This window comes from Heterodontus francisci, chromosome 7 (assembly GCF_036365525.1).
Source record: "Heterodontus francisci isolate sHetFra1 chromosome 7, sHetFra1.hap1, whole genome shotgun sequence".
Classification (NCBI taxonomy): Eukaryota; Metazoa; Chordata; class Chondrichthyes; order Heterodontiformes; family Heterodontidae; genus Heterodontus; species Heterodontus francisci.
Window position 1 is genome coordinate 131127400 of NC_090377.1, and position 17581 is coordinate 131144980.

Here is a 17581-nt window from a genome sequence, read left to right on the forward strand (position 1 = left end):
CCATCACTGTGTGTGAGGGAATCACAGACAACAAGAACACTTTGTATTAACATAGGGCCTCTAACATAGTAAAACATCTCAAGGTGCTTTACAAGATCATTATCAAACAAAATTTGACACCAAGCCACGTAAGTAGGTAATAGGGCAGATGATCAAAAGCTTGATCAAAGAGGTAGGTTTAAAGGGGAATTCTAAAGGAGGAAAGAGAGAGGTAGCGAGGCAGGGAGGTTTAGGGAGGGAATTTCAGAGATAAGGGCTCTGGCAGCTGAAAGAATGTCCGCCAATGGTTATTAAAATTAAAGTTGAGGTGACTCAGGTGACAGAATTAGACAGATATCTTGGAGGGTTGTGGGGCTGGAGGAGATTACAGAGATAGGGAGGGACAAGGTCATGGAGGGATTTGAAAACAAGGATGAGAATTTAAAAATTGTGATGTCACTTAATTGGGAGCTAATGTAGGTCAGTGAACACAGGGGGTGATGGGTGAACAGCACTTGGTGTGAGTTAAGACACAGGCAGCAGAGCTTTGGATGCGTTTACAGAGAGCAGAATGTGGGAGACCAGCCAGGAGTGAGTTGGAATAGTCAGGTCTAGAGGTAATGAAGCCATGAATGAGGGTTTCAGCAGCAGATGATCTGAAGTGTGGGGAGAGTCAGGTGATATCATAGACTTGGAAATAGGCAGTCTTGGTGATCGCACAGATATGTGATCAGAAGCTCATCTCCGGGTCAAATATGACACCAAGGTTGCAAACAGTTTGGTTCAGCCTGAGACAGTTGCCAGGGAGAGAGGTGGAGTCGGTGGTTCAGAGATGGAGTTTGTATCGGGGACCGAAGACGGTTACTTTGGTCGGACAGTGGATGCTGGAAAATCAATCAGACAATTTAGAGACAGCAGAGAGGTCAAGAGAGTTGCTGGTGGTGATGTGGAGCTGTTGTCAGTGTACATATGGAAACTGATGCTGTGTTTTCAGATGATGTTTTTGAGGGACAGCATGTCGATGAGATTTGGAAGGGAGTCAAGGATAGATCTTTGGGGGACACCAGAGATAACTGTGTGGGAGTGGGAAGACACAGACCCCTGTACCCATGATTATGTAGGGCAGCATTCCTGAGAGGGGTTTTGGGGTAAAATACTGGTCGGGATTCTGGCCAAGACAAAACATTTGAAGATATGAACAGTGGAATGCGGATTTCTTTTTATGGCAAGTCTCAGTGACTCCTTTCTGGTGTAACATTCATCTCCATTGCACTTCACACTTGTCATTTCATATTCACTCACACTAACTGTACTAGTTGTGTAGTTTTTAAAAAATAGATTATTGATATTTCTCTTGCAAAGCTTAATCTGCCGACTGCAAACAGTGCACTAATCTAGTTATAACACACCGAGGGAACCCCTCACATTCTGACATCAGCCAATTACAGCTCAAAGACTTGTAATCAGGAACAGTGACCACATTAAACACCGAGTGTGCCTGGATTTAATGGGCACAGATGCTTCCTGGACTATACGTCAGTGCATGAGGCTGACTTTAAACTGCTGGAGCATTTCCCTCTCTTTTTCTCTGTCTGTCACTTTCTCTTCCCTTCACTCTGTCTGTCTTTCACTCTCTCGCTATCTTTTTCTTTCTCTCTTTCATTGTCTGTTTCTGTGTCTCTCTGTTTCAATCTCACTCTGTTGCTCTCGTTCATATTCTCTCTCTGTCTCTGTTTCTCTCCCCATCTCTCACTTCCTGTCTTGCTCTCTGTATCTGTTTCTGTTTTTCTCTCTGTCTCTGTCTCTTTCTCTGTTTTTCCCTCTGTCTCTCAATTTGTGTCTCTCTCACTGTCTCTTTTTCTGCCTCTTTCTCACTACTCTCTGGTGTGTTATAACGTTTCATGTAACCCCCCAAGTTAAAAGGATAATGAGATTTTGTGTTCCAGTTCTGTTTGACCGTAGAGAATTTGCATGCATAACAAAATGGAAGATTAGACTGTTTGCACGCAGCCCGAGGTTCCAGCAATCACACTGACGTTGAACTAAACCTGGGCTGATCCTTGCCGTGCCTTGTGGTATGTGAATAACTCAATTCAACTTTCTACACTAACTTCAACATTTCCTCATTCACTTTTGTCTTGTTCTTGTTTAAACTTGAATAATTTTCACCTTCCAATTGTTTACATAGAGCTTTCTGTTTGTTTTCCCCCTCTCCAGATTTTAGGGTAAAAAAGTTCCTAGATGAAAAAGAAGCATTATTAGAGCAGGTAAGGACCCTGTGTGGGGAGGGCGGGTGGGAAGGGGAGGCTGAGGAGAAGGGGGAACGGATGGGGTGAGGGGAACAGGTTGAAGAGGCGCATGAGGGTTTGGGGAGGGGTCAGGTGGGAAGGGCTGGGAGAGGTTGGAGGTGGAAGAGGGAGTGGCGGAGGAGGGGCAAGGGGGACAGGTTGGAGGGTGGGGAGAGGAAGTAGGGTGGGGGCAGGTCAGGGGAGTCAGAAGGGAAGGGAGGCAGAGGAGGGGGGAGAGGGAGGTGAGGAAGAAGGGAGGGATGGGAGCATGGGGAGAGTCAAGAGATGGGGGCTGGGAGGAGGGAAGGGTCTAGTAGGAAGGGAAGAGGGCCGGGAGGAAAGGGAGGGGGCAAGAGGGAGGGGGAGGTTGTTTTGCTCATCTGGTTGTTTCTTCCATTTTCACAGACTGGGTGGTACGATGGGTCAGACACTTGATGTGCATCTCTAGAGCCCGGGTTAACATCGAGCCTGAACTGAGAGGATGAATGTCTCCTCAGGTCTGCCGCCTGTAAGGGTGAAAGGGTGGCCGGTGGTGAAGGGACTAGTGAAATATCATATTGCAGGGAGAAGGGAGTGTCTTCTGAGGTTCGGACTAAGGCCGTGGGGCCAGGCCCTCTGTCAGAATTTTGACGCAGACAGACTTTTGGTGCATTTCTGACATTTTCTGTGCTCAAACTCAGCCACTGCATTTATCACCTCCTCCCACACTGAATCAGTCTTTTTCACGTCAGATTAAAAAATTAAAAGCACAACTGGACGAGCGAACCAAGAGCGGAAAAGTGGAAAAGGCAGCATCCAGTGACGCCATCTTGGAAAATGGGACGGATGTGCAGGTGATCGAAGTCCAAAGTAAGAAGCTTCAACTCTCTCACTGTGTGTGTAGTGTGTGTATGTCTGTCTGTAGTGTGTAGTGCGTGTGTGCGTGTATATACGGTGCAAAGTATACAGGTCCCATCGAGCTCCCCTGCCCTCTGCTGATTGTGATCAAGCGTGAGAGTGGCACTGGATTCCCAGCTCCTGGGGTCAGCATGCAGTCAGGGTCTCAAGGTCTGCTCGATTGCATCACAGACCCTCTCGCAGCCTTCTGGAGCATCAGTCCTCTCTGGGTTTGCCTGGCCACAGTGGCAGTCTGAAGGCTAAGCTTTCGGCTCAGGGTGGTTTCCCAGCTCTGGTCAGATTGCTCACTCGCCCAGCAGACTCAGGGTTGTGTATTCCTAGTCAAACAGCCATATTCTCAAAAACAGCTGCTTCCAGAGAACAACCCCATAACATGTCATTCCTTGTAACCAGCCACATTCTCATCCCTTCTCCCACTTGTTCCCAGCTCTTTCTAGCTACAATGCAGGGATTTTATCAAACATTTCCTCTCAGCAGTTATTTTTGCCTGCAAGCTTCAGGTAGAAATCACACCCAAAGTCAGATTTACACTTCTGTATGTTTCACTGTTTCCTTGGGATCCAGGTAAGAACAGGTGCTTAAACTATTTCATTCCATGACAGGAGCACCCTCCCGCCCAACATTCTTTTTCCTGCCTACAGTGATTTGTCAACAGTTGAACATCCCAGGAGAGTCTCTTTCCTACAATTCAGTATTAGATCAGCTTTAGTGAAGTTATTCTGTAAAATATGAGTTGGACCAATGAAGCTCGCCTACTGGTCTTGCTAAAAAGCACTTATGTCCCCTGCTGCCGCTTTTCCTGAGTCTCCAGCCTGCTTCCAGTGTTTACCCCATCCTTTCCCCCCATTCATCCCGTTCCTCCCCACCCTGTGTTCACCTCATCCTTTCCTCCATCCTTCCCCCCACCCCCCATGTTTGCCCTATTCTTCCCTCCCCTGTTTGCCTTGGTCTTCCACCTGCCCTTGCGTCCCCCATCTTTTATCCCTGTTTGCCATGTCCTTTCCCTTCATGTTCCTCTCCCCTGTCCTTTCCTTTGCATTCATCCCATCCTGTCCACTGTCCTGTCCTTTGTGTTTGTCTAGTCCTTTCCCCCCATTCTTTCCCCTGTCCTTTGCTCCGTCTTTTCTCTGTTCTCCCCCCTCCCCATCAGATTATGGCCCTGTTCTCCTCCCACCCCATTTCTGTCCCATTCTTACCTCCCTGTTTTTACCCCTTCCTTCCCCCACCATGCTTTTGCCCTGCTCTTTCCCCGTCCTTTTTCCCTCATATGCCCTGTACTTTTCTATGTGTTTTCCCCATTTTCTGTCTTCTGTGTTTCTTTCTGTCCTCATTTTGTCCCCATTCTTTCCTTCCCAGTGTTGGTCTTGTTCTTCCCATCCTCGTGTTTGCCCCATTCTTTTCATCATCACTGAGCAGGTTATTGCTGTGTAAGTGCTGTTTGATGGCACTGTCGATGACCCCATCCATCACTTTACTGATGATCGAGAATAGACTGATGGGGTGGTAATTGGCCGGGTTGGATTTGTCCTGCTTTTTGTGTACAGGACATACTTGGGCAATTTTCCACATTGCCGGGTAGATGCCAGTGTTGTAGCTGTACTGGAACAGCTTGGCTAGGGGTGTGGCAAGTTCTGGAGCACAGGTCTTCAGTACTACAGTGGGATGTTGTCAGGGCCCATAGTCTTTGCAGTATCCAGTGTGTTCAGTTTCTTGATATCATGTAGAGTGAATTGAATTGGCTGAAGACTGGCATCTGTGATGCTGGGGACCTCAGAAGGAGGCCGAGAAGGATCATCCACTGAGCACTTCTGGCTGAAGATGGATGCAAATGCGTAAGCCTTATCTTTTGCACTGATGTGTCAGGATCCTCCATCACTGAGGATGGGGATATTTGTGGAGCCTCCTCCTCCAATTAGTTGTTTAATTGTCCACCACCAATCTCAACCAGATGTGGCAGGACTGCAGTGCTTTGATCTGATTTGTTGGCTGTGGGTTGCTTTGTTCTGTCTATCGCATGCTGTTTCCACTGTTTAGCATACACGTAGTCCTGTGTTGTAGCTTCACAAGGCTGACACCTCATTTTGAGGTATGTCTGGTGCTGCTGCTGGCATGCCCTCCTGCACTCCAGTTATTACAACAAGGTTGTGAATAGTTTGGTTCAGCCTCAAACAGTTGCCAAGGAAAGGGATAGAATTGGTGGCTCCGGAATGGCATGTAAACGGAACTGAAGACAATGACTTCGGTCTTCCTAATATTTAGTTGGAGGAAATTTCCGTTTATCCAATACTTGATTTCGGACAAGAAGTCTGATAATTTTGAGACAGTGAGGTAGGGCTGGGTGTCATCAGTATACATGTGGAAACTGACGTGTTTTCGGATGATGTCGCTGAGAGGCAGCATGTAGATGAGAAATAGGAGGAGGCCAAGGTTAGATTCTTGGGGGACACCAGAGGTGACAATGCAGGAGAGGGACGAGAGGCCATTGTTGGTGTTTCTTTGGCTACAATTAGACACATAAAAATGGCGAATGCAGTCCCACCCAGCTGGATGACGGAGAGGCACTGGAGAAGGATGGTGTGGTTGACCCTGTCGAGGAAACATAGAAAATAGGAGCAAGAGTAGGCCATTCGGCCCTTCGAGTCTGCTCCGCCATTCATTATGTTCATGGCTGATCATCCAACACAGTAACCTGTTCCCGCTTTCGTCCCATACCCTTTGATCCCTTTAGACCCAAGAGCTATATCTAATTCCTTCTTGAAAACATTCAATGTTTTGGCCTCAACTGCTTTCTGTGGTAGCTAATTCCACAGGCTCACCACTCTCTGGGTGAAGAAATTTCTCCTCATCTCAGTCCTGGAAGGTTTACCCCGTATCCTTAGCCCTGGTACTGGGCTCTGCCACCATCGGGAACATCCTTCCTGCATCTACCCTGTCAAGTCCTGTTAGAATTTTATAGGTTTCTATGAGATCCCCCCTCACTCTTCTGAACTCCAGCGAGTATTATCCTAACCGACTCAATCTCTCCTCATTCGTCAGTCCCGCCATCCCAGGAATCAGTCTGGTAAACCTTCGCTGCACTCCCTCTATAGCAAGAACATCCTTCCTCTGATAAGGAGACCAAAACTGCACACAATATTCCAGAGGAGGGCAAGGAGGGAAAGTTTATCTTTGTCCCAGTCACAGAGGATGTTATTTATGACTTTGATAATAGCTGATTGGGGGGATTCAAGTATAGAATTCCAAGGAAGATGGATTTAGGAAGCGACGACATGTTTAAAGACTTTGGAGAGGAAAGGGAGGTAGTTTTCTGTGGGGTCATGGGGTCTTTTTTAAGGCAAGGGGTGGTGATAGCAGATTTGAAGGAAAGAGAAAGAAGTTCTATTGGTTTAGAGAACAGACTCTTGCAGCCCCTTCACTGTCTTGAAATGGTCCTGATTAACCCTTGGATTACTGTAACCGATATCTGCTTTTTTTAAAGGAGATGCTAACAGACAAATCAGTGAATACAAGTTTAAACTCACCAAAACTGAACAGGAGATAACTGCGCTGGAACAAAATGTAAGTATTTAATAATCTTACAACACCGGGTACTTGAGAAAGTACAGAACGGGAAAAGGCCATTCAGTCCATTTGTCCTGCTTCTTCCACAGCCCATGTTAACTCTCTACCCACTCAGTTAATCTCCACCTACAGCCCATGCACACTGTTCCCCATCTTGGACTCTCTATACCCACCCATTTAATCTGCTTCCGAATGGCCATTTCTGATCCAGTGGGGGGAATTTTATCCTTGCGGTGGGAGTCTCGACATCCAGAGAAATCGATGGCGAGATCCCTGCGCTGCCTCTTCTACAGAAGACCTGTCGAATTTAGTGCCAATCAGGCACTTGACTGGACAGCGGCAGGCCTTCCATGGGATCAAGGACCTTGGCGCCAAAAGTCCCACTCTGGCAGAGCTGCTGGCCAATCACAGGGGAGGGAAAAATGAGCCAACCGATGGCTGCTGCTGCACGTGCACCTGCCGGAGGCCCAGGAGTGTTGCTCGAACCAGGCCTCAGGTAGGCCAAGGCAGGAGGGGCCTCAAGAGGTGGGGGTGGAGGGGGCAGAAGGGGGTTGGCAGCAAGGGCAGGGGGGTGGCACTCAGCAGCACCCCCTTTCCCGATGCCGGATCCCTCCGCACCACCCCCACCCCGGAGCTGGGAAGCAGCCCTCACGGTTTTCCATGTTGTGCTTCCATGGCAGCGACAGGGCCGCCCGCCGCATGACTAAGTACAGCTGCGGTGGGGAAAAGCCCTTAATTGGGTATTAGTTGCCCAGTTAAGGTTTCAATTGGTGGCGGGGCGGTAAAGCCGTTTACAGGCCTTCCTGCTCCAGACTAAATTTTGGCGAAGGCAGGCTGGTGGTAGGACACCCCACGCACCCCCCCCACCCCCCCGATGTTTGTATCAGATCGCCTAATCCTTTCACCTAGATCCTAAACTGAAGAGCATGCCATCTTTTCTGGGATAAGCTGAATCCTGGTTTAAAGTTTAAGGAATTGCTCTGGAAGGTTGGAGTCAGCTTCATTCATTTAGTACCTGTCTTGCTTCTGAATGGGAAGGTTGTGGTTCAGGCCTCAGATGAGGATCTAAGTGCAAAATGTAAGATATCAACACAGTGCACTGCTAAAGTGCCACATGTCAAATGTCCTGTTTCTCAGATGAGACGCCACGTTTGCCTGTTCTTGTGATTCAGGAGGATGTTAAAGATTCCATAGCATTATTCGAAGAAGAGCAAGGGAGTCTTCCCAGTGTTCCTCCCTCAACTAACACCAGTCACAATGAATCAATTGACCAATTATCTCATTACTGATGCCAGTTTGCTGTTGTGTTTGTCCACACAACAATGGGGCTGAACTTTGCAAAGGAGCTCATTGTGAGGAGCCCGTGAGGTGGTTGTCTTTATGCTGTGGATTGCCAATTATGGAATGATGTTATTACATATATCCATTTTGATATAGCGTTTTGCATCCTTAGCCTCTGAAAAAATTGTTTAATGTTGTGTCATTTCCTGGTGGGGGTGGGCATGCGTGGAATATTTCAGATCATTCGTCTCGAAAGCCAGGTTTTACGATACAAGACGGCAGCAGAAAATGCAGAAAAAGTGGAAGATGAACTTAAAGCTGAGAAGCGCAAACTCCAAAGAGAGGTAAGTTGAAGTGGTTGGCTGAGGCTCAAGGGAGCTCGATGACAGAATGTAAATTACTGCAAAATACCTCCATTATCTGATGTGCAGCCTGAGCTGAAAAAAAAACAAATAATTAGTTGATCATTTTTGTGTTCGTTGAGATGAGTTTGTGTGTGCCTGCGGAATTGGGAATTTTCCATCTCCTCACAACATTCCAGTGTCTCAATGGATGATACAATGCTCCATGTAGCACTGTGCCATACAGACAAGAAATGAGCTGGTTTGACTTGCAGGCTGTGCTGTGTTAGCTCTTAGCGGTGGGAGGAGGTAGGATTGAAAGTGCAGTTGTCCTCAGTTCTGAGGAGTTAGGGGTTGCTGGTGATTTCTGTTGACTGCCTTCTACTGGAGAGTCATGTGTGCACGAGCATTGGGTGAGGACAGGGTGAGCACTCAGTTGCCTAAATTCCTGGACGAGGGACTGCCAACACATTGGGGGCTGCACTCCAGCAAGAGTCTTCAGGCACATGAAACCCTTGTGTTTGTGCTCCGAGGAAGCAAAAATATCGTGTTCAACGCCGACAAGGCCTTAGTTAGCCTGCAGCTGGGAATTTTGGGAACCCTGTTATCGGACAGATATGAAAGCAATGGGAAAGGGGTAGAATAGATTCACTGGGTATTTACCAGGGAACAGGAGTTACAGTTATGGAGAGGTATTTGAGACGTTAGGATTTTTGTTTTGTTAGCATTGAGAAGGTTAAAGGATGACCTGTTATAGATTTGCAAGGTTTCGAAGGTTATTTTAAGGTAAACAGTCAGAGATTGTTTCCATTGTGGGGGGAGATGGAAATGAGTTGAGGAGAATCTCTAAAAATTGAAGGGGAGCTTTGGAAGCAGAGTCCATAACTTCTGTATAATAGGCAATTAACTGCCTGAAAACAAGAGGAATATTAAAGGGTATGAGGAGTGAGCAGGAGAGTGGGATTAGATGAGATAGGATATTAAAGAGTGTTGATGGTCTGTTTCTGTACTGCAACAGACTGTGCTTTGATAGAATAAAAACAGAAAATGCTGGAAATACTCAGCAGGACAGGCAGCATCTGTGGAGAGAGAAACAGAGTTAACGTTTCGGGCCACTGACCTTCCATCAGAACTGGAAGAGGTTAGAGAGGTAACAGGTTTTGAGCAACTACAAAGGCAGGGAAAGGGGGGAGGGTTGGAAAGAACAAAAGGGAAGGTCTGTAACAGAGTGGAAGGCAGGAGAGATTAAATGACAAAAGAGATGATGTTTCAAAGCAAAAGGTGGTGGTAATGGGACAAGTAAAGAAACCAGAGTTGGGTCCAGAGGAGATGTGAATGGCAATAGCAGAATCACCAACTGCTGCTGTCGATAAAATGGGGGCAGAGATTATAATCTGAAATTGTTGAACTCAACACTGATTCCGAAAGGCTGTCCAGTGCCCAATCGAAAGATGAGGCGCTGTTCTTCAAGCTTCATTAGAACAGCATAGGAGGTCAAGGTCAGAACAGGGTGGAGAATTCAAATGAAAGCTCAGAATCACGCTTGCGGATTGAATGGAGGTGTTCCATCCCACTATCAGTCAATCTACATTTGGTCTGCCATTGTCGAGGAAACCATCGTGAGCAATGAATGCAGTATACTAAATTTAATGAAGTAGAAGTAAATCGCTGTTTCACATGGAAAGAGTCTTTGGGGCCCTGGGCAGTGGGAAGGGAGGAGATAAAAGGACAGGTGTTGCATCTCCTCCACTTGCACGGGAAGGTGCCAAGGAAGGGGAGGGTGGTTTCAGTATGATTGAGTGGACCAGGGTGTTGCAGAGGGAATGGTCCCTTCAGAATGCTGAAAGGGAAGAGATGGGGAAGATGTGTTTGGAGGTGGTGTCATGCTAGAAATGGCAGAGGATGATCCATTGATTACAGAGGCTGGTGGGGTGGAAGGTGAGGACAAGGGAAATCCTATCGCAGTTCTGGGAGGGAGGGGCTGGGGTGATTTGATGGTCCATTTCAGTACTGTGACAGAATGATTTGGTTTTGATTCAGGGAAGGGATGGGAGGTAGCTGGAAAAAGTGGAAGTTTCTCAAAAAAGTGGATCATGCTTCTGGGAAAAGCAAAGTAATGTGTAGCATTTGAAAAGCCTTTACTCAGCCAAGATGTACGATTTGGGCTGTGATCTTCACTAGACATTTAAGAGCTGCGGGCAACTTGGAGAACTGCTCACATATGAATCTGTGGCGATACTGTGACCTGTTGTCTCCTGACAGGTCCGCTCGGCGCTGGATAAAATTGAGGAGCTGGAAATGAGCAACAGCCACCTATCGAAGAGGCTGGAGAAGATGAAAGCTAACCGGAGCGCCCTGCTATCCCAGCAGTAAAGGGCCTACTTCCAACAGGCCATGACTTGGGCCTGGCTGCCTGTTACGGGAACTCGCTTTTAAAAAAAAGTTATTAATGAGACGCTTCACTGTTACCACATACACACACTGCTGAGGAAAAAAAAGTGAAAAAATTGCACATGTTTCTGACTTGCCACTTACACTGTTTTCTTTACAAGGTTTCCATGTCAACACTTCCAGCACAGGCACGATGGGCCGAATGGCCTCTTTGTGTGCTATATCGTTCTATGATTCCATCAGCAAGCGATAGCTTTAACAAAGGATTTGGTTTTAAATTGTACATTAGTCACTGTAGAGAGGGGTACGGTTCATGTGGTGGTTATGTTTATGGACTAGTAATCCAGGGAATGGGAGTTCACTTTCTGCCAGTTTGAGAATTTGAATTCAGTTTCAAACAGCTGGAAATAAAAAGCTGGTATCTGCAAAAGTGACCATGACAATGTCAGATTGTTGTAAAAATCCAACTGGTTCACTAATGTCCATATAGGGAAGGAAACTTGTCCTTACCTGGTATGGCCTATATGTAACTACAGTCCCACACCAACTCTTAACCACTCCCTGAAATGGCCTAGCAATCCACTCAGTTACCGCCATCTTCTCAGGGCAACTAAGAATGGGCAATAAATGCCGGCCTTACCAGAATCCGGAAAATTAATTAAGAACAAAATGGGCATGTGAGCCATTGCATTGAGCGTCCTCGTTCAGCAGTGGTGCAGTTGTCACTCTGAATATTTATTGGTAAGGAGCGGTCAAAGGTCAGTCAGGTGCCAACACACCAAGGGGTTGTACCAACCGCACAGTGTTGTCTCAATCCCCACAGTGTTTATTTTCATATATTAATATTTTAGCAATACTTTGCCAATTGTCCTGGTCTCAAGATCACTGCAGAATGTAGAGTTAAGGGGAGGAAGGGGGTTTTGCAAATGGTGCAGAGTAAATCGCACTCTTTTCAAGGAACAATCGAATCAAATGTTGGGAATGCAACCCAAACTGTGGGGACGGGGGAGAGCAGAACTGGGGTAAAGTCGAGCCACCTGGACTCTCAATACACCATAACAGTATTAAAGCCCACTTTAAATAAATGCACTAATTGAGTGTTGACAAATTCAGATGAGGCTCTGACTTTTATTGATGCTGGGTTTTTTCAGTTTTGCTTTGCGACTGCTTAGATTTTATGTCTTGTGAAACAAAATGGTGAGTGGTTCTTAAAACTGTTAATTGAACAGGCACCAAACTGGGGTGGGGGGGGAAGGTGCTGGTGCTGGGGTGGGGTGGTGGGGGAATGATTTTCCAGGCAACAATTGATATTTTCTCTTGCAACACCATAACTGAAATTGGCTTTCTGGAGTGACGGGGAGAAAAGGGGAAGATGGAGAGAAGGAAGAATCAGCTTTCATTGATGGACTGACCTTGCAACATTTGCAGTTTTGGCTTCAGTTTATCTAGCATGCGATGAGTTTCAAAGTGGGATATGGATGTGGAGGTAGAGGTTGGCAGAAGGTCAGCGACAGACACAGAGAATAGTAAGACCTGCTGATCTTTGAGGCCTGGGGAACGGGTTATTTTTCTTTCCGCAAAGGGCTTGGCGTTTTCTCGTTCTCTCTCTTCACACCAGGCCTTCTATACTTGACAGACTACAGTGCCAGAGCCAGCAGCATTGCAACAAGCAGTATTTCTAACTGCTTGAAATGTTGATCTTATTTTGTAAAAGCTTACAGCTGTGTATTTTTAAAAAAAACAGTCCAAGCACTTCTTGCCTGAGACACATGATTGGAATGTGTTTAGGCCAGAGGAACTAAATTATTTTGAAAGTATTAAGTGATGGGAAGTGCTTACGCTATTGACAAATGAAACGTGTTTATCCAGAACGGAAAATGGCAACAGTAAGTTCAAGTTAAATCAGGAAATCCAGAAGCCAGTCCAGGGAATAACATAAAGAAAAATGTACATACTGTAAGCTTTTAAATTACTTTTTCACACATTGTACATGACCGTTTTTTTTTTCTTTTGCACTGCAGGACAGATTCTAGCTTGGGCAGTGAGCTGGGCTTTTCCTTTCCTTGAACTTGTTGAGGTCTTAGCTTTTAAGAGGATGGGTTGAGAGCGTTTTCTGTTGGGGGATTGAAACTGTTGCATAGGATTCTGTTTTGTTTTGTTTTAGAACGGGGAGATCCGCTAAGCAGCGGTCACTACAAGACACCAATGTATTAAAGGTGACACTACATTCTCAAGCTAATAAAACCTTTTCGAGAGACTTTCAGATGATGTCACTCTTCACTGATGGGTCGATTGATGTTGTTAATTGTACCATCAATACAATGTGAATATACAGTTGTGTATAACCCAGGCCTTTCATTCCTAGAACCTCTGTTCAAATTCAGTGAGATGAATCTCCTCCGTTTTCTGGCTGCAAGGGCGCTACGAGACTTGAGCAGATAACCCAAGCTGACACTTCAGTGCAGTAGTTCTGCACCGTCCTTGGGGTGAGACAGTAAAATGAGGCCCACTCTGTCCTCTCAAGCAGATGTAAAATATCCTCATTCACTATTGGAGGAAGAGCAGGGGAGTCCTGGCCAATATTTATCCTTCTATAACAAAAACTTACACTACATAAGCACCTTTAATGTAGTGAAACATCTCAAGACACTTCACAGGATGGTTATCAGACAAAGTTTGACATCAAGTCGTGTAAGCAGATACTAGGACAAGTGAACAAAATCTTGCTTCAGAGGTGGGTTTAAAAAAACATCTTAAAGGAGGAGAGAGAGGTAGACAGATGGAGAGGTTTAGGGAGAGAATCCAGAGCTTAGGGCCTAGGCAGCTGAAGACATGGCCACCAATGGTGAAGCAAAGCCAATGTAGGTCAGCGAGCACAGGAGTGATGGGTGAATGAGACTTGGTGAGAGTTAGTATATTGGCAGTTTCTCAACCAACATCATTTTACGATGTCCTGAGGTTATGAAAGGTGTTATATCAATTAAAGTTATTATTTAAGTGAAATACATTTGCAGCAGTCTCAATCCAGTTCCTGGTGGGCATGAGCCCAGAACATACTGACAATCTCATTTGGAGAGGCCACAGAATGGTTGGTATAGGAAGTAGAAAAATGTCAAACTGGTTGCATTGGGGTGTTTTTAAAAAAATTCTGATATATTACAGCATTGTAAAGGGGACTTTACTCTGTATTTAACCCAGGCTGTAACTGCCCTGGGAAACTTGATGGGACAGTGTAGAGGGATCTTTACTCTGTATCTAACCCCGTTTTTTTTTTTCTTTTCCCCCTGATTGCATACAGGAAGTCCTCCACAAACTGCCCAGTCAATCCCGTGCTGTACCTGTTCTGGGAGTGTTTGATGGGGACAGCGTAGAGGGAGCTTTACTCTGTATCTAACCCCCGTACTGTACCTATCCTGGGAGTGTTTGATGGGGACAGTGTAGAGGGAGATTTACTCTGTATCTAATCCCCGTTTTTTTTGTTTTGGGAGTGTTTGATGGGGACAGAGTAGAGGGAGCTTTACTCTGTATCTGACCCCGTTTTTTTTTTATTCTTTTTTTTTAGTGTTTTTTTTTTAAGAGGGAGCTTTACTCTGTATCTAACCCCGTTTTTTTTTAATTCTTTTTTTTTTGTGTTTTTTTTTTAAGAGGGAGCTTTACTCTGTATCTAACCCCATTTTTTTTTTTGAGTTGAGGGAGTAATGTTGACCCCTGAACTCGAGAGACTGCCCCTGTGTGTGCTCCTGTCCTGGGAGTGTTTGATGGGGACAGTGTAGAGGGAGCTTTACTCTGTATCTATTTTTTTTTAGTGTAGAGGGAGCTTTACTCTGTATCTAACCCCGTTTTTTTTTTATGTCAAGGGGGCTTTTATTCCACAGGCCCCCTTTATATACATACTTATATTTTTAAAATAACTTTATTAAAAACAGAAATAAACAAAAACTCAAATTAAAATGCCATTCTCGGCGTCGACAATGCACTCCAGTCCCTGCGATGCCCACCAGTTGCGGAAGGCCTCAAGCGTACCGGCAGACACCGCATGCTCCCTCTCCAGGGACACCCGGGCCCGAACGTAACCGCAGAAGAGGGGCAGGCAATCGGGGAGGACGGAGCCCCCGACGGCCCGCAACCTGGACCTGTGAATTGCCACCTTGGCCAGGCCCAGGAGCAGACCGACAAGGAGATCCTCCTCCCACCCCAAGCCCCTTCGCACCGGGTGCCCAAAGATCAGGAGCGTGGGACTGAAGTGCAGCCAGAACTTGAGGAGCAGCCCCTTCAAATACTCAAAGAGGGGCTGCAACCTCGCACACTCCGTATAAACATGGAACACGGACTCGTCCAGGCCGCAGAAAGTACAGGCGGCCTGGGAGTCCGTGAACCTACTTAAAAGTCTATTACACGGGACTGCTCTGTGCAGCACCCTCCACCCAAGGTCCCCGATGTAAAGGGGGAAGACTCCCGCGTAGAGAGACCTCCATCGGGGTTTCCCCTCGCCGCCAGATGGCAACGCGGACCGCCAGGGCGTGTCCGGCCGGCTGACGAGGGCGAGGAAGTGGAGAGTGTGCAGGAGCAGCCCGTACAGGAAACCCCTCCGCGCCGATTGGAATGGCACAGAGGGCATTTCCGAGAGGCGGCTCGGGTTGTGCGGGACCGGCTCCCGAGGAGGGTTTCGGGGCCTGGGTCCGATGAGCAGTTCCGGCACTCCCGAGCCCCATCACCACCCGCAGTGAGGGGCGTCCCGGGGGTTTCGGCTACTCCTCCGCCCGCCGGACAGTCCCCGGAGTCGGCCGCCCGGACAGCCGAGGCGCTCTCCTCCGCCGGCGGGGGAGCGCCCTGACTGGAGGGGACCATGTTCCAGACTCGGAATAGATCCCGGTAAAAGACAGGCAACTCCCTCAGAGAGGCGCGGCTAACGGACTCCACCAGGAGTTGCGTGTCGTCTTGAAGGCAGTGACACTGGCGGAAAAAATACGTCGCCAGCGCACACCATCTGGGAGGACGCTCGACGTACAAGTATCTCTGCAGGGTCCGAAGGCGGAGAGTCGCAGCCTGGGTGCGGACGCACACCAGCGACTGACCGCCCTCCTCAATCGGGAGACTCAGGACCGCGGCAGAGACCCAGTGTTTCCTCTTGCCCCAGAAGAAATCGACGAGTTTCTTCTGGATCTTGGTGGCAAATACAGGGGGCGGGGCCAAAGTGACCAACCGGTACCACAACATGGAGGCCACCAGTTGGTTTATGACCAACGCTCGGCCCCTGTAGGAAAGCACTCGGAGCAGTCCTGTCCAGCGCCCCAGCCGAGCGGTGACTTTCGCCTCCAACTCCTGCCAGTATGCCGGCCAGGCTTCCTCAGCGGGGCTAAGGTGGACTCCCAGATAGAGGAGGTGCGTGGTGCTCCACGCAACAGGTGTCATCTCCTCCAGCAGGGAGTCCACCCGCCACTGACCCACCAGGAGTCCGGAACATTTCTCCCAATTGATCCTCGCGGAGGACGCGGCAGAAAAGGTCTGCTGGCAGTCGCGCATCCTCTGCAAGTCAACGGGATCTGTGATTGCGAGGAGCACGTCGTCAGCGTAAGCCGAGAGGACAACCCGCATGGCCGGCTCGCGCAGAGCCAATCCCCTCAACCTCCTGCGAAGCAGGCACAGGAAGGACTCCACGCAGATGGTATACAATTGGCCGGACATGGGGCATCCCTGATGCACTCCTCTCCCAAAGCGAAGGGGCGCCGTCATGGACCCGTTAACTTTGTCTAGACACTCTGCGGCGGCGTATAAAAGTCGGACCCGGGCCACGAAATGTGGCCCGAGTCCGAAAGCGCGCAGAGTCCCGAAAAGGTAATCGTGATCCACCCTGTCGAACGCCTTCTCCTGATCGAGGGAGAGAAAGGCGACCGACTGACCAGTCCTCTGGGAAAGATGGATCAGGTCCCGGACCAGGTGGATGTTGTCCTGGATGGACCGGCCCGGGACCGTGTAGGACTGGTCGAGGTGGATCATGTGGGCCAGCACGGAGCCCAGGCGGGTAGACATAGCCCGGGCAAAGATCTTATAATCCGTGCTGAGGAGGGAGACCGGACGCCAGTTTTTAAGCAGGCGGAGATCGCCCCTCTTCGGCAGCAGGACGATGACCGCCCTGCGCCATGAGAGGGGCATCTCCCCGGTCGCCAGGCTTTTCCCCAGGACCCGCGCGTAATCGTCCCCCAGGACGTCCCAGAACGCCCTGAGGAACTCCACGGTCAACCCATCCAGCCCTGGGGATTTGCCCCTTGAGAGCTGGCGGAGGGCGCCAGTCAGCTCCGCCAACGTGAACGGAGCCTCCAATCCTTCGGCACCCTCCGGGCTGACCTGCGGCAGGTCCTCCCACAAAACTCTGCGCGCATCCTCGCTGGACGGATCCGGAGAGAACGACGCACTGTAATAAGTACAGACCAGGAGGCCCATTCCCTCCGGATCCGTGATGGAGGATCCGTCGTCGGCCAGCAGCTCAACGAGCTGCTTACGGACCCCCCGCCATTTTTCCAGCGAGTAGAAGAAGGATGAGGCGTGGTCCAAATCTTCCAGGATCTGGATCCGCGACCTCACGTACGCGCCTCGGGACCCTATGAGCTGCAGGTCCCTCAGCGCGCCCTTCTGCTCTTTGTACGCCTGCCAAAGGGCCGGGTCCACGACGGCATGACCGAGGCGGGACTCCAAGTCAAGCACCTCCCTCTCAAGGCGCCCGATCTCTGCTTCCCGCCTCTTGGTCGACCCCTTCGCGTACTCCTGACAGAAGACGCGGATGTGAGTCTTGCCCACATCCCATCATAGCCTCAAGGAGGGGAAGCCCCCCTGCTTCCTTCTCCA

General features: G+C 48.5%; 1 protein-coding gene across 1 annotated transcript in view; it reads left to right on the top strand.

The window, feature by feature from the left end:
* LOC137372420 (uncharacterized) overlaps nucleotides 1–11846 on the top strand; it is a 159977-nt gene extending 148131 nt beyond the window's left edge. The window contains exons 19-24 of the mRNA XM_068036308.1: nucleotides 2019–2054; nucleotides 2197–2246; nucleotides 2999–3116; nucleotides 6643–6722; nucleotides 8246–8350; nucleotides 10610–11846. Of these exons, the coding sequence (XP_067892409.1) occupies nucleotides 2019–2054; nucleotides 2197–2246; nucleotides 2999–3116; nucleotides 6643–6722; nucleotides 8246–8350; nucleotides 10610–10720 (500 nt within the window). The 3' untranslated portion in view covers nucleotides 10721–11846. The remainder of the gene's footprint in view (nucleotides 1–2018; nucleotides 2055–2196; nucleotides 2247–2998; nucleotides 3117–6642; nucleotides 6723–8245; nucleotides 8351–10609) is intronic.
* The last annotated feature ends 5735 nt before the right edge of the window (nucleotides 11847–17581 follow it).